General features: G+C 51.9%; 1 protein-coding gene across 4 annotated transcripts in view; it reads left to right on the top strand.

Annotated features, from left to right (window-relative positions):
* Kiaa1614 (KIAA1614 ortholog) overlaps window positions 1-16,316 on the top strand; it is a 31,755-nt gene extending 15,439 nt beyond the window's left edge. For 2 of the 4 annotated variants that reach the window (XM_034512818.2, XM_076941363.1), the window contains exons 5-11: window positions 2,784-4,312; window positions 5,737-5,893; window positions 7,669-7,921; window positions 8,337-8,384; window positions 10,490-10,617; window positions 11,437-11,621; window positions 15,089-16,316. In XM_034512818.2, the coding sequence (XP_034368709.1) occupies window positions 2,784-4,312; window positions 5,737-5,893; window positions 7,669-7,921; window positions 8,337-8,384; window positions 10,490-10,617; window positions 11,437-11,621; window positions 15,089-15,282 (2,494 nt within the window). In that variant the 3' untranslated portion in view covers window positions 15,283-16,316. The remainder of the gene's footprint in view (window positions 1-2,783; window positions 4,313-5,736; window positions 5,894-7,668; window positions 7,922-8,336; window positions 8,385-10,489; window positions 10,618-11,436; window positions 11,622-15,088) is intronic. The other 2 variants (XM_034512819.2, XM_076941364.1) reach the window with 1 other exon arrangement.
* The last annotated feature ends 6,150 nt before the right edge of the window (window positions 16,317-22,466 follow it).

Raw genomic sequence — 22,466 nt, 5'->3', positions numbered from 1 at the left:
TGGATGCCTGGGGCCTTGGAGTCTGAATAATTGCGTTGAAGACTTTCACAATTAGATCTTTATTTTATTCTCATTATGATGATGAAGTAGGTTTTGTGGGATTTTTGTTTTGTTTTATTTTGTTCTTGAGACAGGATCTCACTGTGTGGTCCTAGCTGGCCTGGCTCCTGTGTAGATGAAGATGGTCTTGAATTCACAGACATTTCCATTTGTCTCTGCCTTCCAAGTGCTGGAATCAAAGATGTACCACCACCATGCCCATCCGTGTCTTGTTTCTGAGACGGGATCTCACTCTGTAGCCTAGACTTTCTTGAACTCAGAATCCTCCTGCCTCAGCCTCTTGAATGCTAAGATTGGGGATATGTATCACCACACCCAGCTTTTGTTTTTTCCTTTTATAATAAAAATAATATTTCTCTCCTTGAAATGAATTCTGAAATGGCTCAGTTCAGCATCTGTGTATAAATTTAAGGCTATGGATGAAGCTCACGGAACACAGACTAGTATTGTATTGCCCTGAGAACAGATTGATTTTTTTTCTTTACCAGAACTTACAGTCCACTTCACTCCAGCAAAGCAGGGCATTGTCCCTGGATCCCAGGATGTGGAAGGGGTGGTTCTGAGCCAGGCACAGAATCTTCAGTGAGCTATGCTTGTGTTGTACAGACCTGGCTGCCCAGCTTGTCCCACCTCTGTGCTGATGAGATAGCACGTGTTTACTGTTGTTTAGAACTTTCCTTCCAACGCTGACATCTGACTCTGTGACAGCCAGGTGTTCAGAGCAGGGACACATCATCCACCATCAGGATGTGTCTGTGTATAAAGAGGCTCATGTTAAGAGCTGGCTCCCAGACATGTAGAATCCTGGCAAATCCCAAACCCGCAGGACAGGTCAGCAGTTCAGTGTCAAAGTCAGCTTGCAGGCAGAATCCCTTATTGCTCCAGGGAGCTTGGAGGTCAGCCTTGGTTTTCCTCAGGCCTTCAACTGCTTGATGAAGTCTACCACATGATGGAAGGTAACCTGCTTCATCCAAAATCTGTCAGGTTAAAAGTCCTCTGCAGTAACATCCAGAATAATGTTTGAGCAAGTATCTAGGTGCTGGGGCCTACCAAGTTGACATTAGATTAGCCATTGTATTAGCAGCCATGGGAGATGCTGCCTGTACTTGGAACAACCTGAGAACTCAGAGCTCTCCGCTCAGGTTCAGCCAAGCTCTTGACTTATTCTGTAGAAAAGGATTTTAGGATAAGCCTTTGTGGAGCAAAGTGGAACTTATTAAACAAAGGAGGGCACATGCTCAAAGAGACAGATCTGAGTGTGGCACTGAGAGAGGCACATATTTCAATATCCCATCAGTAGTTAGGTATGTGATTTTGTGGCCTTTGGGGTTACACAGGATTGGAGCCAAAGCTGGAGAGGAGATAGGAATGCTGGAGGCCTTGAATGTTTATCCCAAAGGCTGTCGCTATGCCCTGTTGGGTATTGTGATGCCAGCTGTACTCCATGAGGGACCAAGTCAGGAGGGAAACAGGATAAGGAGCCACTGCACCAGGATAGAGTGGTGTAAGTCAGTCCCAAAGACAGTCCATGGGTCAATGGGGAAAGGTCCCGAGGGAAAAGGAAGAAGTGTGGGCCTTGGGTCTGGGCCCATTTGCCTGACTCTGTTACCTGGCTGTTGGGGTCCTGAGACGGAATTTGTGTGCAGCTGAGCAGGGTGTGGCTGTCAGCTAGTGCTTTCCAAAGCCAAAGCTAAAACGTATAAAACAGCACAGCAGTGTCCATCCGAAGGCAGACGTGGGTGTGTGAGGTGGGACTAGAGCAGGAGCTCTGTGGTTGTCTCAGGAGAGGCACCAGGGTCTGCCGGTGTGCAGAACATCCCAGCAAGGCCTGCGGGATCCTGAGTGGGAACCTCAGGTCAGGGATGCTCCAAGTCCCAGACTTCCAGGCCCACAGAATACCCACGGAGACTTCTTCCCACAAAGGCTTTGCAGCACTTAAAACTGCTCCTCGGTGTTCACAGGGGGGCTGGTTCTAGGAGCCCCCTTGGATACGAGAGAGCACGAATGGTCACGCTGTTGACATAGGTGAGTGTAGCTTTTGCACCTGGAGTAGCCACATCCTCCCGTGCACCTTAAACATCCCTAGATTACCCACACCCCTCAGTGTGACTAAAGGGCTGCAGAATTAGGAAGGTTGAGAACCACTGCTTTTAAGGAATGACAAAGAGAATAAGGTCCCTATGTGTTCTGTATAGATACACAGATACGGGGGTTTATTTTCAAATATTTTTATTATGTCATTGGTCAGATTCCCAGATGTAGAGCTGACTGTACATGTTTCTGCAATCCATCACTGCCAAGTCAAACCACTTCCTCACCCTGCACTCACACGCACTCGCGACACACACATACACACACACACACACAGTGCACATAAAGTCTGCCGTCTTTCTTCTGCACAGTCCCTAGTTTAGTAGCTTTTCTTGTTAGCTCATGCTGAGCCCAGCAGCAAAGAACAAGTTAAAAATAAACCTGTATCAGTTTTGTTGAGCGGTGTGTACTAGGGTGTTTTGAGACGTGCTCATCCTGCAGAACTTGGGGCTTGTCACATGTCTTCCCAGGAGCCTGACTGGGGGTAACCTTGTGGATTGTCAGTACCGCCGAGCACTATGGGAGAGAGTGCCACAGAGGAGTGAGGCCTGGACCAGAGCACATCCAGGGCAGTGCTTATCATCATCCTGTCTCCCTTCCTGCATGTGACTTCTCTCCTGTCTGTCCACTAGAAATGGCCCGAGAAGCCCAGCCCCAGATGTGAGGCCCACCCCTGCCTACAGAGAAAGCCTCCAGAATGGGAACGTGAATGACCCCTCCAGTGTAGAGTCCAGCAATGGGCAGTGGCCCAAGCAAGGAATGCCCCTGTCTCATGTCCGTTTTGAAGATGAGTCTGCCCACGAGGCTGAGTTCCGGTACCTGGACCGACTTCAGCAGCGCCAGCGTCAAGGGCTAAGTACAGTGCTACAGGCTGTGGACCAAGGACCTCTGCGCTCCAAACCCGACCTAACCAACTACGTTAACCGCAGTGTAGAGAACAGCTCATTCCATAGGGCTGTAGGCTGCCTGGACCACAGTAACTTCCCTGGACCACTACCTACATGGGACAATGAGAGGAAGTGTCCAGCCTGTGGCAGCTGTCTCTCGGATCATCACCCTGCTGAGGGGAGGGCAGCCTCTGACCTGAGGGTCCTTCGGAGTCTCCAGGCTGCCTGTGAGGCAGAGGCAGTACTGCTAGGACCCTGTAATTTCCATGGCTTGAGCTCCTCATTCCCAGGGCTCCACACAGAATGGATCCGAGAAACACACATCAAAGACACTGTTGCCACACACCCTGAGGAGGAGGACTCTGCCCTGGACAGCACCCACAGTTCAGACAGCTGGACAGACAGTAACGATGCCAGGACCTCTCAGCCCAGCAAGGCAGGTGAGCAGATCCAAGTCAGCAGTCCCCAGCAGTGGCAGCATGGGTCTAGGACCCAGGGAGGTCCCCTGTGGTTCAGAAAGGCTGAGACGGAGCTGCCCTGCGGCCTTCAGGACTGGTCTCGCCTGCCTGAGCTTGATGATGTAGTTGTAGAAAGGGAGGTAAGAGAAGCCAGTGGACACACACCTCAGGGGACTTTGTTTCTAGAGGAAGATGCTGTGCCTAAACCTGCCTTGGAACCTAAGAGGCCTTGGTCCCAGGGGCAGCTTGGACCACAGTTAGGAAGTCACTGGGCCCACCCTGAGGACTGTAAGACTCCATGCAGGACAACTTATGCTGTGTCATTTTCCAAGAAGTGTGGGTCCCCAGGATCAGGCCAACCAGATCAAGCTCCTGAAAGCCAGGAGTCTCTGGAAACTGTCTGCACGTCTCCCCTCCAACGGAGCCATGAAGAGCCCTCTGCACCCCTCCCAGCCTTACAGCCAAATTTGCCCCTCACCCCTGAAGTGCCAACCCCTCCTTCTTCAAGGAAATCCCTCTGCCCTGTGCCTCCAAGGAAGTCAATCCAGAAGGGACATCACAGGCAGGAACACCAGGTGGAGCATATGGATAGCCCCCTGCCTCCGTCCCCTCCAAGAACTGTGGTTCTCACGCGACCCCAGACCCAGCCCTGTAGCCCCCAAGTCAAGCATCCACTGCTGGACCTGCCCAACAAGCACAACAGCAGTGCCCCTCTAGGGCTGCAGGGGCCCCCGGGAGCCGCTGTTCACAGGAGTAGATCTGAAAAGGACCACTGTTGTCAGGAGCCTGCACTGCCTCTGGAGAACAATGGAGACGGTAAGGATTGTTGTCATTCTCTCTCCACCCAAATCACTTTAGGATAAGGCCCATACCACTCCCAGCACTTTATGGATCCCTCAGAGCCCTAGCAAGTGTGCAGGAAGCAGGGGAGCACGGGCCAAGCACAGAATTAGGAAAAGCATGGAGCAAGTTAGCCAGTTTTCTGTGCTTGGAGGATGGAGAACAGGGGCTTGGACCTTGGTGGGGATAGAGCCCTCTTTCTGTTGGGAACTCTGAGGTATGTAGGGAAGTTCCAGTCCATAGCTGCTGGAGGCCAGGCTTTGTGGGAATTTGACTCTTGTAAACCGCGAGGAATCCACTGTTGTTTAGAAGAGTCACCCGACAGTCACCGCCTCTTTCTTCTGTGCCTTGCTGTTTCGTTCACGGTTGATCAGGCACCTGGTACAAGCTTGGACCTGTCCTGGGCGCTGTGGGGAATGCATAAAATTACTCAAGCGGGTTCCCTGCCCTTAAGGCTTTCACGTGTCTGTGGGATGCGGCGACCAGCAGGGGGAGTGCTACAGCAAGCTGCCACTCTGAGCCCTCCTGGGCCCTGGCTGCCTGACCTGCTGGTAGATTCTGATGGGCAGGCTGCCAATGCTCCTTGCCCTTGGGAGGAGTAGTCATGCCGTGAGCAGATCTGTGTGTTTGCAGACCCAGGCTCCGATCCCCACTGCTGTGATCCCAGCGGACAGCAGTGAAGATGCTGAGGCAAAGCCTCTCTCCCAGAGGTGTTCTGCCTCCACCCCTCTCCCTCCCTCCACACCCTGCTCAGCTGTGGCTCCCTCTCTTGTGTGGGCTCCAGGCTGGTGTGAACCTAGCCACTTCCTGAAGACCTTCTGAGACCTAGTGACCTTTCTGAGAACCCTGGGTCTGCACCTCCTTGAGAACTTAGTGCGAATTCTCTTGTTGGTGACAGGGCCCCTGGGTGACCACTTCCTCCCTCCACACTCATGTCTTCTCCTCTAGACAGGGAGGGTTAAGATGCACCCTGTCTGGGAGCCACAAGGGCAAGTCTATGAAGGGTTCAGTCACCCTTCATATCACTGAGTGCATGCAGTGGTCCCAAGATGAAAGCTGGGTAAAAGCTGAGACAATTTTAGATCGTTCCCAGTTCTTGACTGTGTCCCTTGACACAGAATGGGCGTGACAAATCACAAGTAACTTGCCACTTAAATACTTATCAGGTGCTCTGCTGGGTGATGGGGTGATAGTAGTCCATAGGGCCCCACCCTCATCCTCACAGTTTCCAGTTTAGAAGATGCTCAAGGATGGGCCCTGGCCGCCTTCACCGGCTGCTTCCCAGGGCTTCTACGGCTTCTGCTGCCATGTCTCCTGCCCCTCGGGCTGGGAAATGGGCCTTTCCCCCTGGGAACTGTGGGGACACTCATGTAGCTGTGGTGGTGCTGCGGCCGTTGCAGGAACACTCCCGGACTCTCTGCAGTCAGCAGATGTCGCCACTGTCCATTCTACAGCCATCACACTCTCCCTCACCTCAGAGGGGCCTGAGCATAGCCAGGAGCTGGGAGGAGACCCACAGAGGACGAAATCCAGCTCTGGAGGCCACGTACCCACTGGGTGAGTTGCAGGAGCAAGCCCCGGCTACATAGGACCTGATGGGTGGGACAACCACCTGGAGCAGTAGCATCTCCAATCTTCCTCTTCCAAACCCAGAAGGGTTCCTAGACCACACCCAGGTGCCCTAAACCATCCTTCCTCATCCTGTGGTGTGTGTGTGTTGTGTATGTTGTGTATGTTGTGTGTATACATATATATCCATGTGTCCCTAGACACATGTTATCCCACCATCATGAGTACATATGTATAACACACACACACACACACACACACACACACACACACACCAGGTGTTAACATTGGGGAATCTTACTTAGTTGCTCCACATCTTGTGTTTGAACCCCAAACCCACTTGTCTCTGCCTCCCAGTCTATAACTGGGGTTGTAGACATGCTCTGCCATGACCTGGTTTTTAAATGGGTACTGGGGATCTGAACTCAGGTCCTCAGCTTATATGCCAGGCACTTTACCTACTCCCAGCCCCACCTTTTCTAGTTCTCTTTATCTGACATACCTCACTGAGGCACTGAGGAATCTGCCCACCCTTGAGCCCCAGTTACTAATGATACAGCTGAGAGCCACAGCCCTCAAGGTGCTCCCAGGATGCAAACTGATTTCCTTCTTTGCTTCAGCTGGCGCCTGACCATCTGAGGCCTTGCCTTAGGACCTCCTTGGACCATGTTCAAAGACCAGGTAAACCTGGTACTTGTAAGGGCTTTCCCAGCCCAGATTGTACCCTGTGACCACATGGCAGTGCACAGCCTCCCTGTGGCCCAGACAAGGCTGGATGCTTGCCAGAATGCTAGGTCTGTCTGGCCAGTTCCTCCTGGACATCATTCCCACATATCTAGCTGTCCCCTCAATAAAAACTTCAGTTGCTTTTCCCACGGGCCCTTCCCAGCAACCATGCTGCTGTCTCCACAGCTTAGACCTCCAATCTGCCTCCTCCTGCCCTCCCCCACTTTACCCACCGGCAGCCCTCCCAGCCCCCAACCCCTCTCTCTACCATCTGGTCTAAGCTGCCTCACTTCTTAGCTGCACGAGGGAATATTTTTTTTAAAAACCCAATTAAATGGTATCATTGTCCTACTTAAAGCCCCACAGTAGTCTCCTCTCCTCTTCCCGAGGCTGACAGTTCTTGGCGTGGTGGGACCTGCCTGCCTGGCTGGCACACCTCTTCCCACTTCCATCCCTTCCTGCCTGTTGTCATTGCGCACAGCAACCTTGTTTCTGCTCAGACAGAAGTTCCAGCTGTTCTGTGCACCTGCAGCTCTCACTTCAGGCTTAATGGCCTGACTCCTTCCTGTCATTGGCCCTTGGTATAAAGATTGTTTTCTGCCAAAGACATCTTCCCTGGAAACTAGTTAAAATAAGTATCTAGTCACACGCTGCTTCACCCCACACATGGCTGTGAATGGCTTCTCTTCTCCGTGGTCTGTTGTTAAGCTTCTGTAAGCCTTAGCTGAGGGCAGACAGATAGGAGACTTGTGAGACATCTTGTGAGGAAGGCGTGGAGTGGATGAACTAGGACCCACGGCTGTGTGCTATGGCAGGAGCTGTCCTGGACTGTTCTTCCTGAAGCCACTTTCACTGGGCACCTGGCAGAGTCTGCATGGCTCTCCTTGCTACAGCCTGATTGTTAGATCCTCCCTGAGGACATGGGTACTGGTTCATTTGGAGCTTGTGGAACCCTAGGATGCAGGATGCAGCCAGCTCTTGCCTTCCTCAAAGCTTTCTCCAGCTACCTCATGCCCTCCCCTCCCCTTATGTTACAGAGCATCACATGAGGCCAGTGCAGGGCATAAGCCACCCTCAGATGCCCATTCTGATGGGAACAAGAAGAGGAGGGGTAGTATTACCTCCACCCTGGGGCTCAGAAAGCTTTTCTCAGCCCTGGGCCACAGCCCCCGGCCTAGACTTGGCCCATCCCGAAGCTACAGTGTGGAACAGCTGCAGCCCTCAGCGCTGGCTCCACATACCAGCACCTCGAAAGTGAAAAGAGCCCCATCGTTACAGATCCTGCATCTGGTGAGTCCCAGGGCCCTGGACAATAGGGTGTGGTCCCAGTGGTGCCGTCTAATGGAATGAAGGGGGAGGGGGGAGGCAAGCCCAAGTCACAGAAGTGGGGAGCAGCTAGCGTCCGCACAACTGGCTCATGAGGTTTGTACTTACTGTGTGTGAGCACCCCTTAATTCTTTTTGTCCACCTACCACCTACTGTCCTCTTCCTCTCCCTTGTTGCCTGTTTCCTGGAGAGTTCGTGCCCTGATTATTCTTTAACCTACTCCTTGGCCACAGTGACTCTTTAGTCCAAATGTGCTTTCTTTTCTCTGTTTCTTTGTTTCCTTTTTTTCTTTCCTCCCTTCTTTCCTTTCTAAAAAGAAGTATTTTATTTTGTGTGTTTTGCCTTCATATATGTCTGTGCATCTTGTGCATGCCCACAGAAGCCAGAAGAGGGCATCGGATTCCCCCAGGACTGGGGTTACAAGCAGGTATATGGGTACTGGATATTGAACCTGGGTCCTCTGGAAGAGCAGCCAGTGCTCTTAACTGCCTAGCCACCTCTCCAATGCCCTAATAATTCCAACCTGTAATGTCACAGCAAGCCTCGACTGGCCTCTTTGTTCTGGTCTTTCTCCATGTGGCCTCCATGGTGGTTTTTCTGAGGATGCACAAACCTGGCCATACAACTGTGCCTTGCCGGGAATGCATCCATCTTTGGACATTTATCATGGTCAGAATAGAGTGTTGTGAGGGGATTCACAGTCTGCTGCTTTTACAACTCCTCACACTCCCAGAACACCCTTGGCCTCTCCTGTGCCTACAATTAGATCACAGTCTGACTGAACCTGCACCCGACTGCCTCTACTGTTTCTGCTGACGCCTGTCTATTCTTCCCTCAGTACTCAAGGTGTGCCTCCTTTAGAAGTCACCACAGTCCTTAGGCTGAGGGGTGTCTGCTGTTTGCCTTCTCACACAGCACTTCATGCTCCATGTCTCTCTCCCCTTACTGGAACATGATGTCTATCCCCTGTATAATACTGTCTCAGTAGCTACTCTACCCAGTGAAGAACAGGCACCAGCTAAACATCCCCCTCTCCTGTAGCAAATCACCTCAGCACACTCACTTCTACCAGGCCTCTGGGAATCCTGCTCTGTGCTAGGAGCTTGGAGCTATTCTGTTCTCTACCCCCTTCTAGTGCTGTGACCCTTTGATACACTTCCTCATGCTATGGTCACTCCCAACCGTAACATTATTTTTGTTGCTACTTTGTAATTCATTTTGCTACTGTTATGAATCATAATGTAAATGTTGATGTAAAAATATGCAGGATATCTGATATGTGACCCCTGTGAAAAGGCTGTTCAACCCCCAGAGGCCTCAACCCACAGGGTGAGAAGTGCTGGTCTAAGGCATTGGAGCCTTTCATTTCCAAGGCCCCGGAGGGGAGAGAACACAGGGTGAATGGCAGTCCACGAACTGATTTCACTCAGGACAGAGTCTAGGCGTGAGGCCCTTGTGTAGTAGGTGTCTGCTGGAGGGGAAGCAGGGGGTGATCTGGGAATCCAGACAGCACAGCATGACCTGTGCCTCTGGAAACTCAAGTCATAGATTTCTCAGGGGCGGAGCTGTGAGCTGTGGCCACTGAATTTTTTACCATTGGAGTTTCTCCATAAATCCCTCAAGGGAAATGACAATGTCTCTCCTGTCGCTGTAGTTTAAGCTGAGTGGCTGAAGGTAGAAGGCAGCCTGGTTTTAAAAGGCTAAGATATACGGGAATGATGGTACAGAAACGTGCAAAAACTGGGGGGGAAATCAAGCTAAGAGAAAAACCAGGCTCTTCTAGAAGCACAAATAAGCCTTTACCCCTAACCAGCACATACCACCCCTTCTCCTGTGTCCCCATGCTTTCTCCCTTGTCCTCATGCCTTCTCCTGTGTCCCCACTCCTTCTCCTGTGTCCCCATGCCTTCTTCCGTGTCCCCACTTCTCCCACGTCCCCATGCCTTCTCTAATGTCCCCATGCCTTCTCCAATGTCCCCATTCCTACTCCCATGTCCCCATGCCTTCTCCTGTGTCCCCATGCCTTCTCTTGCACTGTCTTTCTTTTTGCCTGGGCACCTGTCCTGTTTTATTTTTCAGCTGGTGAGCTCTTGCTTCCAGCCTCACTCAAGGACCAGCTCCTGGGTCAAAGCCTCTCTGCTCCCAGTTATAAGCTCCGGTAGCTATCACCTGGCTTCCCAGATGGAAGCATTCTTACGCATACTTAAGACACACCTTAGAGCACACTCCAGCCCCTCCCCTTCAGACAGGCTGTCCTATGGGACTCAAGCTGATCCTCCCCAGCTTCTGCATGCTGGGTAGGTTTGCATAGTGACGTAAGCGCAAGCATGATGCTAAATGCTTTGGATGCCTGTAGAGTCCCATCTCTTGGAGCAGGCTCTGCTGACTCTTACTAGGTGCCCAGGTGTGCTGACAAAAGCTTGAACCACACCATTGTTTTCTTGGAGTGACCTCAGGTTTATGGTTCCCAGCAAATCCTCAGTGGGGACCCAGGCTGGTTTTCTCACCTGTAATACTGAGCTTTCCCCACTAGGTGTCACCCTCCCATCAGCATCGGAAAGCAGCTTCCTTTCAGAACCTTCATTCTCTGCTAGGTGGCAAGGGAGACCGGTCCAGTCTCTACCTGGTAGAGGGTTCAGGGGACAGCACTACACCCAGCAGGTAAGTGTGGCACAAGTGACCCAAAGAATAAACTCAGAGTGGCACCACAGCGCTGAGCCCGTTTTTCTTTCTAAGAGGGAGTAGAGCAGAGTAACCGAGTCTTGCCCTTCACCAATCTCCAATGTGGATAGATGGAATGACACAGACATCTCAGAATGACACCCCTGTGCCCTTTCCATGTGTGGTGAGCACCAAGAGGCACAGGCTTGCAGCCTCTCTCCCTTGGCTGTCCGGTGACATCCTGAAATCAGTGTTCAGAGTTTAACACAGCTAAAGATCTTACTAAAGACACAGACAAGAACCCCCAAAGAGGCCTTTGTTCCTGGCGCAGGCCCTCATAGCAATCTGCTTTTACTCGGGGCTTCATGGAAGGACATTGTGGGGGAAGGGCTTCTGAAAACATTATATACAATGGTAGCTTTTTTTTTTTTTTTTTTTTTTTTTTTTGCTTTTCAAGACAGGGTTTCGCTGTGTAGCCCTGGCTGTCCTGGAACTCACTCTGTAGACCAGGCTGGCCTCGAACTCAGAAATCCGCCTGCCTCTGCCTCCCAAGTGCTGGGATTAAAGGCGTGTGCCACCACCGCCTGGCCAATGATAGCTTTCCTCAGGTTCTCAGAGGTCTCTTTCTAAACATGTTAGAGACCACTGTCCTTGCTTTAAGGTTCTCTCCACCCTAGGAAGCTCATTTTGCTGGCTTGGGTCAGAGAAACCAGCCCCTAGTGTCAGGTTCCTACATCAGAGATGTAGGTCACCTTAGGGCCAAGGAAAAACTGGCTGTGTTACCTAACCCTACCGTTACTGTCTCTGGTTTCCTTGTAGGCCAGCCCAGGCCTTTCCGCATCGTTCCCTCAGTGTGGAAGATGTGGGTGCCCCTAGCCTGGCGCGGACTGTGGGTCGTGTGGTGGAGGTGTTCCCAGATGGCACGAGCCAGCTGCAGCTGCAGCGACCCCCAAAGGGCACCTTTGGTTTCTGTGTGGCCTATGGCAGTGGCCGTCGAGACTCAGGTATGACCCTCAGCAGAATATCTGGGGTATGGTCAGGTGCCTTCTAGGCTTTGGTTGAACAATGGAGAAAAGCGCCCCTCATCACTCCGGGTCTTCCTGGGTGCCAGGTCCCAGAAGCCCCCACTGCTGAAGGGGTGGAGCTGACAGATTAGACTCCACTGTCCCCCTGCTGTCCTGTGACATCTTGAAATCAGAGCCATCAAGGCTCTTCCAGAGGGGCAGAGGAACTGCCTGTGCTTGCCAGCTCTCAGCTATTCCTTTGATGTGGTTGATGTGTTTTAACCGTCCGTCCTCCAGCTGCTGGTGTGTCTGGGCTTGTGGAGTGGGCCTGCCTGTCTGCAGTCCTGTCCACAGCCCTCCCTCACCAGATCCTAGAGGCTTTGTTCAGATGGATGTTGGCTCTAGGTGCCTGGCTGGGTTGCCTACTATATGCTAATTCAATACCACTATCACTAAATTCTGACCAGTTCTTGGTCCCCCTACATCCAGGCATCCTTCATAGCAACCAGACTTGCTTAGGCCAAAGCCCATGGTCCAGAGTGCGTTTTAGTACAAGAACCTATAAAAGCTACCCCCAGGCTAGGCTAAGATGGGGGAGAGTGGACGGAGGAGGAAGGGATGACTTGGAAAGGCAAGCCCAGGAGCCTGTGCTGCCTGGCCCTGCAGAGGAGAGGTGGTCTGCTCTCCTGTCTCCTAGGCCAAGGCAGTTTAACTGTGAAAGCCCTCCTGCTGCCATGTCTGCTGTGTCTGCAGCACAGTGCGTGCGCTAGCTCTTGTCCTGTCGTTTATCACTCGGCATCTGTCAGTTAATATGTGTGTCAGGTGCCTGCTAATAAGTATCATGGATACTGGGCTTACAGCACCGCATGGAGCACACAGACCTCAGACCTCACGAGTGTGTACTCCAGCAAGGGTGCTGGGCCAGATCTACGTGTTTATTTCATCTGTTTTGTATTATGAACATGGCATGGTGAAATGGACCAAGAAGCAAATATGAATAAAACAGGCATGGCCAGTGCTGGGTGGACAGGCTTGAGATGACACTCGGTGGAGACAGGACAGAAGAAGGGAGGCTCCATGTGAAGAAGTCAGGAGACGAGTCAGGAGGACGGTTACCAAGTGCAAAGGACCATGGACCTTGCTGTTAGGGAATCAAGGAGATCAGGCTGGGAGCTGAGCTCAGAGAGGCTGCAGGCTGTCCTGTCCCAAGGGACCTGGAGTTTTCTCACCGAGTGAGATGGGAACCATCTACTGGAAGAGATTTTAGAACAGAGGGGTGATACCTAGCTATGTCGTGAATGGGACAGGGAAGGGCCCTAAACTGATTTCCAGAGTCCAAGAGACAGATCAAATAGCAGGTGGCGCTAGGGTGGCCATGGAGATGGTAAGCAGGGGCTCTAATCTGGCTGAATTGCAGTTAGTGTGACCTGAACTTCCTGAGAAGGGGGGTGGGGGGGCAGAGAGAGAAGGGAGGGAGAAAACATGTGTGAGCAGGCGTGGGCCTCCCCCAGTCTGGACCTAGGGAGAGTCAGATGTCAGTGCACACAGGGAGCTGACATTTGGGAAGCCAGACTGAGTGCCAGCCAGGCTGTCTAGGTGGAGCCCCACTCTTGCTGCTGTATTTGGCCACCAGATGTCACACAGGGGTCTCACACTAGGCAGTGTGGTGGCTACTGATGCTCCACCACAAGCCCTCCTCTAGCTGCTTAGGGCCAGTTCCCCTGAGCCTCAGAGGAGCCGTGGTCCGGGGCTGTTCTGGCTCTGCTAAGTGTCAGTCAGGATACCAGCATGTATCTCACCCGACACCACACCCACGAAAACAGCAGGCCCTGCCTTCTGCTTCTAACTACAACGTAGGCAGCATCCAGCCTCCTTAACAAAGGATGTCTCCAGCAGGCCACAAATGCCAGTGTTGCCTCGAAGTCACGATTTCAGCTGGGAAGCCTACCCAAGTTTCCCCAAAATGGCTGGAGTGACATCAGCGTCTGGTCTGGCTTGGCTACATTCTTCTGGGTTTCGTCATTCCTTCCCACCTGCCTCTCCTGCTGCATACCAAACACTCCTGTGGGTTCACGTGGGGGTGGGGGTAGGGGTGGCTCCCGCTCTCTATGCCACCAGCCTGTAGACCCAGCACCTAAGCTGTTCAAACATCTGAGAAAGGAGATCAAGGGCAGGGAAGGATCCCACTGGGAAGCCTTCTGCCAAAGAACTGTAAGCACTTGGTGATTTAGAGACGGAGCCTCACTGGAAAGGCTCATCTTGGCCAAGAAGCACCAAGAGGGACAGCCACACTTCAGACAGGAGAGGAAGTATGCCTGGAGCTCAGATCGGCCAAATGGCCACAAACCTTTAATAAAGGGTTTGTAGACTCCATATTCAGAGCCTGGGACCTGGGACCCCAGGGCTACAGTGAAAGGGGATCCTCTGGGTCCATAGGCCAAGGCAGTCCCTCCCACAGTCCATGACGCTGCAAGGCAGAGATGGAGGTACCAGAACAGACATCCTGCCCGTGCTAAGCACCCGACTAGGAAAAGGCCTTGGAGAAGGCATCATGTGGGCAGTTATTGCCTCTCAGCCAGCTGGTGAAGGAGTCAGGACTGCTCACCTGCCTCCAGATCCCACTGTGTTGTCAACTGCAGCAAAGTCACCCACAAAGGCTGTCCCCTTCTGTCCCCCAGCAGGCTCGCTATGCCCACATAGCAGAAAATGGCAGTGGGCTCCAGATTTCCCCAGAGGACCCTAACCCATGTATGCTGTCAGGTCAAGGCAGCTGACAGAGAACCCCAAAGATGTCTAGCTCTCCGGTGGACACTGCTGTGACAACAGCGGCTGGAGTCCTGCCTTGTCAGCCCAAGCCCGCATAGCCTCTCCTACAACATGGCTTTCCTGGGAGCCAGCCACAAATCCCTGATAGGCTTGATCGTTTTACAACCCAAGGAATGATAGCGCTTGCCAGGGTGAGCCTCTTGGAGTGGTAGAGGGAAAGGTGCAAGAAACAGGCAAGCGAGCTATAGATGTGGCATCTGTTTTCCCTGGACTTTGGCCACATGCCACCAAATCCCAAGTGAGGATTTGGTGTTTGAGTGACCCTGAGGCCAGGGACAATCCTGGATAGTACTATGAAGGAAATTTGGTCTCAGCCACTTCTGTTACTCGAGTCCCCTGCCTTGGCCCTTGGGCTGAGGCTGGGTCACTTGAGCTATTTATGGATCCTAAGCAACACAGTGCCGGGCACACACTGACATCCTAAAAGCCAATATCAGAAAAGGATAAGATTAGTTCCTTCGCACTAAACTGAAGACAAATAATCTTTCCCAGCATCATTTGCATGGGTTTTGCTGTTTTGAAAGAGTCCACAGAGAAACGAAGTTAAGCAGGGGGTGGGAAGGGACACATGACATCAGTTGTGAGGGGTGTGTCACTGTGTCCTGCATTTCTCATCCCCTCTCCTCCTTTTCTCTTTGCAGGGCTCTATGTGCAGGCCATGGCTGACCTGGACACTGCCAAGCTGTACTCAGGGCTGCTTGGGGTGGGGGATGAGATCCTGGAGGTGAATGGGGCCAAGGTTGCTGGGCTGGGTTTGGCTCACATCAAAGAGCTACTGGCTCGTGTGGAGAGCTTGTCAATTCGTGTCTTGAGACAAAGGCCTGTCCCCCGGTGACCCTGAAGTACTGCTGCTCTTGCTGACACTCCTTCAGGACCCCTGACCCACACACACAGCAGGAGGGGCTAGAAACGTGCCACCCAGAGCTAACATGTGAATGGAAAATGCAGTTCACAGATCAGAAGCTGTTCTGATCCGCCACCTGCAGCAAGAGGCCAAGGACCTTGTGTGTACGCTCAGTTAAGGTTACTGATGTATACAGGTCTGGGGATAGAAAATCCTGGTTTCTTCCTTCACAGAAGTGGTCATGTTCCTTTGTTGGAGGGAGAGAGGACAGCAACTGATTGATCCTTGTGTTGGTCCCTGAGAGCTGGCTTCAGCTTCTGGCCACACTCACCGAGAAGGCTTCCCAGCCCCCAGCACAGCAGAGACAGCGAGGCCACCTTGGCTTTGTGCCCCATCTCGTTCAGCTGTGGCTTGCCTGGCTTCCATGTGACACTTTGCTTCTGATCCAGAAAGGGCTCAGTATCTTGGCACAGCCTGACAGCCAGGAACACATATTCCTAATCCTAACTGTGTTCTGTAAAGTATGGCCTGTCAGGAGCTCTGTGCCCCTTCTGAGTATGCAAACTTCTGAGAGATTCTGGGAGCCAAAATATTAAGAATTACTAGAGATTTTTTATGACCAATACAAAGTTGAAAAATGAAACAATTGTCATTTGCAGCAAGTGTGGCCATGGTACTAAGGATGTGAGGGCCAGCCCAGCCAGCCCGTTGCCTCCACGCCTGCCTAGACCGAAGTTGGTGCAGACTGGCCTGGGCGGGCCTTCGTCTTTGTTCTCTTGTCCAGCTTGGAGACAGGGCTGCAGCTGGTGTCTGGCTGTCCCCCAGCTGCAGGGTTCCTATCCAGACCTCCCTGGTGGCAGCTGTGGGTGGGCAGCAGGCAGGGAGGCTGTGAGCTGGGGGTGGCCATCCCACCTACGCATAGCACAGCCTACTCAGCTCAGCCCTGCTCAAGGGTTCAGGACTCTAGATGCCTGGACAGGTGTCAGTCTTAAGTTATTAAAAAGCCAAAGCCGCTTCCACTGGAATTGCTGGATTCTGTCTTCACTTCGTCTCTATAGCCATAAGAGGCCTGGGACAGGCAGGGGCAAAAGGGTACAGGTATGACCAGGGGACATTCAGAGGGGACATGTGGAGGCCTGCAGGGGTAGGGTCATAGCCATGGCAGATGCAAAAGGCTCTGCAGTCAGGAGAGGAGCCCTGGAAAGGCTGAGGATTGGAGAGAACAGAGCTAAGAACCCTGGGCTAGGTGTGAGGTAGGGTGGAGTGTGCGGCTCACTGCCGGTTTGAAACTTGCCACAGTACCAACTATGAATTAAAAAAAAAAAAAAAAAAAAAAAAAAAAAAAAACAGCTTGCATGTGGATTGTGCTGACGTGAGTGTCACAGGCAGGTTTTATTGGACAAGGAAGAGTGAGGGAGTATTGCCTGTGGAGATGTGACAGAGGAAACTATCCTGTCTGGAGACAAGTCAGTCAAAACCCTGCTGCTCCTGCTCCAGAGGCTGAGGAGAGGAAGAGAAGTGGGGGAGTGTCTCGGAGCCCCAAGAGTGCAGGACTGGATGGCTGGAGAAAAAGCAGAGAGAGGGGGGTTCTAACAGGTGGGCGCAGTAACCAGCATATCAAGTGCATGAAACCTCGGCATAAAGAGGGCACTGGAGTACCCCAGGGACAAATCTGCCCCATCCTTCCCTGCAGAAACTGCAGCCCAGGGAAAATCCTGGTGACCCCATACAGCAGTGGCTCTCAACCTGTGGGTTGTGACCCCTTTGGCAAACCTGTCTCCAAAGATATTTCATTCAGTTCATAACAGTAGGAATATTACAGTGCTGAAGCAGCAATGGAAATAATTTTACGGTTGGGGGTCACCACAACACAAGGAACTGTATTAAAAGGTCACAGCGTTAGGAAGGATGAACCCCCTGCCCTTCCAGCTATTCCCTAGCCTGGAGCTACCGCTGAAGAACTTTCACCTTGGGCATAGTGTCAGCAGCAAAAGTCACTCTGCTTTCTGTATAGCAAGGTCACCTGTCTTCTAGAGAAATACAGTGAAGGGGTTGGGGCTGGAGGACAACAGGAAACGGCTGGAGTAGCAGGAGTTTCTACTGGCCAGGCCTGGTGTACCCTAGTCTTTAAACAGAGCCTCTCAGGAGAGTCCTGCTTCTTGTCCTTTCAGAGGTGGGAAACCCAGCTCAGTGCCAATGCTGGTGTCAGGTCCCCAGCCCTGTCTGCCTGGCATGAGGTCCACCTGTCTTCTCTAACCTTCCCTTATTTTCCTGCCCCAGTGATGGAAAAGACCAGAACCCCGATGTGAGAATGTATAGGGCAAGTCTCTCCTGCTTCTGACCTGGGGTCTGAGGCACCTTGTGGCCTCTGCTTTCCCCTGGGATAAAGTGATGCTGCGGTCCCTGACCTGTCTGGGGGTCGGGCGCGTAGGGTGAGCCTCTTGTCTGGTGTCTGTCATCTGCTTTACCTAGAGGGCTGCTGGTGTGGTTTTAGCCCTTCTCCAGACACTGCACCATCAGAACCTTCTAGAACTTAGTTAATTGCCCTAAGCCAGGTCTGGTGCAGGCTGGAGGGGTTGGGGAAATGAAGAAGACTCCAATAACATAGAGAACAAGGAAGGGCAAGAATACCACACCATCACCTGGGCAAAATACACAGCCTGTACTAAGATGTCCATTTCCTCTTGAATAACTTGCATTCCTTAAATCCACAGAAAGCAGTTGGTGTTGAGGACCACAGAACAGAAAGTACCAAATTTGGCCTCAGACAGGCTATGATCTCCTAAGGGGATGCAGGGCAGGGATGGGTGGAGCTTGCAGAAGGTACTATTTTCAGTCATGCTGTGCTTCCAGGAAGAGGACACTGGATGATGACCTCTAAGGTGTGTCTCTAAGGTTGCACAGGACCTGTAGGAGCTGGGAGCAGATTCCTGTCGCCAGGCACTGCTGGTGTTGGGGTTCACCTTGGAGAAAAGCCAGGTGTGCCATGGGACTTGTGGTTGACAGGTAACCCCTACCGTGCCAGCCAGCCAGAGGCGGCTTTACCACAGCTCTGCTATGCATCCTAAGACGCAACAGTAGAGTAGGTGCGTGTCCGGCAAGGACAGGCGGCCATGGGGGTCTGGGCAGGTGACAGGTTAGTTGTTAGCTGCAGTACCTTCAAGACTACTGGCCATTGAAGAATGGTCCCAGAGGCCTACTCCTGCCAGGCTGGGGACATCACGGCCTTGTATGCAGTGGCCTGGATGAAGAGCTCAGTCTGCTCTGGAGGACAATTCAGTGGAGGGAGAGGGAAGGGCAAGTGAGCAGAAGCCCTTGAGGAAAGGTACCTAGGAGAGACCAGGACAGCCTGGGGTGCAGGAGGGGTGTGCAGGCTGAAGTTGACCAAGGCGAGTGGGAAGGCAAATGTACATACTGGACCCACGTGTGTGTGCAGGGGCGAGCCACAAGAGGCATGGCTCAAGCTAGGGGGTGCAGTGGCAGGCAGTGGTGCCACCCTATCTGCCTACCTTCACAGGTAGGGTGTGCTTTGAGGTCCTCTGGGAAAATGAGGTCCAACTTTCCACCTTGCCACCTGCAGGAGAGAGGTTTTCTCTGGCCGTATTTCTGACTAATAGACATTTAGGATGTGTTGAGGGGAGGGCCGGGAAGCAAAGAGTTCCTCCCATGTGGCAATGACAAGTTCAGTACCACCTTAGGTTGTTGAGTTGCTCGAACTGATGAAACCCAGGCACGGTCTTTAGAGAAGACCAAAGTCACTGAGAAGCCACAGACCTGGAGGCAGATGTGATGACATAACTGGACTTCCAGGCCCGTCACAATGGCTCGGGGAAGAGGGCTAACCACTGTTGGTGTTCCCAACAGCAGCCTTGGTTGCTGGTTGCCCTTGCATTGGACTCCAGCTCCACACATTTTCACGTCTCCTGTTTATCTGTGGCCTTTGCTGACTCTCTTCTATCTACCCACTGCCTGGCAACCTTTATAAGGATTAGAGAAGTGTCTGTCCTGGGAGCAAACTGTGACACTGTGTGCTAGCATTGGTTCCCTCTCCCTTTACCTCTCACACAATCATGCAGTCGGGGCCTTCAGACTGTGACTTTTCTTCAATGCAATTATCCTTCAGACTTACCTGGCAACAACTGGTCTGGCCTGGTGCACCTGCCCAAGCCATTTCTTCTATCCCCAGGCACATTCTGGAGCTATTGACAAGCCCCTACCATCTCCGGATCCCTGCCCACCCAGCTCTGTGAAGCCTCTTTCCAGTGCAGCCAGAACACCTGCTCAGAAATGGCAACCTTCCTTGGCAAACTCTGCCCAGCTCTCAAAGGCTGTGGGTTTGGCCAGGTCGCTATGCTGGGCCCAGGAAGGGAGCTGCTGGGACTGGCTCAGATACTGTGCCCACGGAGCCAGGGCTCAACAGCTGCCCTGCCAGTCCTGGAGGGCATCCGGGACTGTTCTGCAGATGCCCAGGCACCTGCCAGGCCTGTCTTTGTCTTGTCCTTCTGCAATCTGGGCTCAGGCCTCTATCACAGTGTGGGGCTGCCCTTGGGGCTCTGTCCAGGTGCCAGGCACTGAGGGGGGGCCTGCTCTGTGCTTTGGGATGCCCACACCTCTTGACTGGAGTCAGCTATAGCTGAGAGATAAGGCAAATCAACACGTCATGGGCTACAAGCAACCCTGAAGCAGCAGGCCCATCCCACCTGGGGACCACAAAAGCTTCTGGGGAGGGCCAGCCTCCACCCAGCTCAGGAGCTAACGCAGGAGGAAGAAATGTGGACGCGGTGGGTGCCCTTGCACTGTGATCATTGTTCCCACAGACACGGCAGAGTTTTTGGGTTATGACGATCAGCAGTTTGTTCAGTTTTCTTATAAACAAAATCCAAATATCAATGGGGCTGCCTTCCTGAGCTCTTGGACCAGAATTATTATCTGGGGTTAGCCCAGGCTGGCCTTGAACTTGTCACAATCCTCAGGCTCCTGAGTGGCTGGGATTACAGGCCTATGCAACTATGCCCAGGCCTAGATCAGACTTCCTGGCTTAACAGTAGACTTTATTAACAGCTCTGAGACATGGTCAAGACCAGGCACCCGTCATCCATGCTTTACCTTAGGGACTGGAGAGTCTGATGTTTTAGGAGCTGGGAGCTGGCTCCATCAGGAGGCCCCCAGTGCTGAGGACCTGATTCTCAGCACCCATATCCAGCTGTGGTGATGGATGACTATAACCCCAGAGCTGGGGAGACAGAGGTGGAAGGGTCCCTGGAGTCTGCTAGGCCCAAGCTGGAGATCTTGTTTCAAAAACCAAGTTGGATGACTCCTGAGGAACATGCCAGGTTAGAGACAGCTTTGGTGAGGTCCCTGCTTGCCATTACCCATGTCACACTGCAATCTCTGCCTGAACCAGTCAGAGAGACCATCAGTATCTTTGAGTGAAATTGTTTTCCAGGACTGGAGACTGAACTTGGTCTCACATACTTGAAGGGCACTCTACTTCTGAGCTATTACATCCCTAGCCTTCTTCTACATTATATATATATATATATATATATATATATATATATATATATATATATATATATTAATATTACACTTACTTAGTCTGCATGTGTATGGGTATGCATGTGGCATGGCACCCATGTCCTATCATGTGGGCTCCCAGGATTGGATGGGTCATCGGGCTCGATGGCAAGTGCCTTTACCAGTGTACCATTTCATATTCTCATTCTCTCTCTCTCTCTCTCTCTCTCTCTCTCTCTCTCTCTCTCTCTCTCTCTCTCTCTCTCTTCTCACTAAAGTTCATTGGGCTAGCCTTGACTTTTAAATCCTCCTGCTCCGGCCTTTGGAATAGCTGGGGATTATAGGGCTTCAACAGTAGGCTGGTGGTTAATTTATTTTCTAAGGTTTATATGTGAGCGTCTGCATGTATTTATGTATGTATGCACACCTGTGCATGCCTGGTGCCCAAGAGGCCAGCAGAGGTGGGATCCCCTGAAACTGGACTTACAGGCAGTGGTGTGCTGCCAGATGGGTGCTGGGGAGAGCGCAGGACTCTGCAGAGCATGCTTTCAGTGCTGAGCCTTCTCCAGCTCCATGCTGGTGCTTCTCTTAGGCTTCATGCTGCAGTCTTCAGGAAAAGCCCTGTAACCTCAGTTGCTTAGGAAGCTGAGACAGGGGGATTAAAAATCTGGCCCTCCTCTCCATTTTCCTGTGTGTTAGGACTCCAGGCAGGCACATCTGATTTTATTCAGTACTAGGGATTGAGCCCTGGGCTTGGTAGGCAAACACTCTACCAACTGGCCTACCTCCTGAGCTCCGACAGTCCATAACTCTGATCTTCTAGCAGCTGCCAGCTTTCTCTGCCCTAGGCAGATGTTTATCTCAGGATTTTTAAATTGTTTTATTTTTCCATATATTTTAATCATATACTCCCCCACCACATTCCTCCCAGATCTTCCCCATCTCCCTATTTACCAACTTCATGTTCTTTCTCCCCTTTCACATTCTTTCTCCCCTTTCACAAAAAAAGAAAAAAGAAAAAAATATCTGAAGAGACTAAAAAGAGGAAGACACCCCCCCCCCAAAAAAAAAGAGTCCATTGTATTTTGGCCAATGACCCCAGGCATGGCCTGCCTCTAAGTGTAGATGACATACATGGTGATATTCCATGGATTTTCTTGATACCCAGCAGGTACCAACTGCAAATCATTTCCTTCATATGTCAATAGTTTTTAAGTGTGTGTGAGCACATGTGTGCACCCACGCAAATGCACACATGGTGTGTGGAGAGCAGAGAGCATCATAATTGTGTTCCTCTATCAGGCCTTTACCTCCGTAGCCAGCATCTTTCACTGAGTTTGGAGCCTGCGGGTTTTCTGGCTAGGTTGGCCATGGAGTCCCAGTGATCCTCCTGTCTTCACCTAACCCCAGTGCTGAGGCCAGACATGAGCATCCATACCCAGCTTTTCTGTGTGTACTGGAGAATCTGAACTCGGGTACTGGAGCCTGCGTGAGTGCTCTGGTGCTCTGAGCTATCTCCCCAGCCTCCGTGTGCTCTGTTAACTAGTGCAGATGGAAGGAGGAATAATCTGTGTTTAAGTGTGAAGACGAAAACCAAGAACAAGAGTGGATGAGGAAGTGGGAGAGCGCGTGAACAGCGCAAGCTCAGTCTTCTACTT

This window comes from Arvicanthis niloticus, chromosome 10 (genome assembly GCF_011762505.2).
Source record: "Arvicanthis niloticus isolate mArvNil1 chromosome 10, mArvNil1.pat.X, whole genome shotgun sequence".
Lineage (NCBI taxonomy): Eukaryota > Metazoa > Chordata > Mammalia > Rodentia > Muridae > Arvicanthis > Arvicanthis niloticus.
This window is presented reverse-complemented; position numbering and strand designations above follow the sequence as displayed.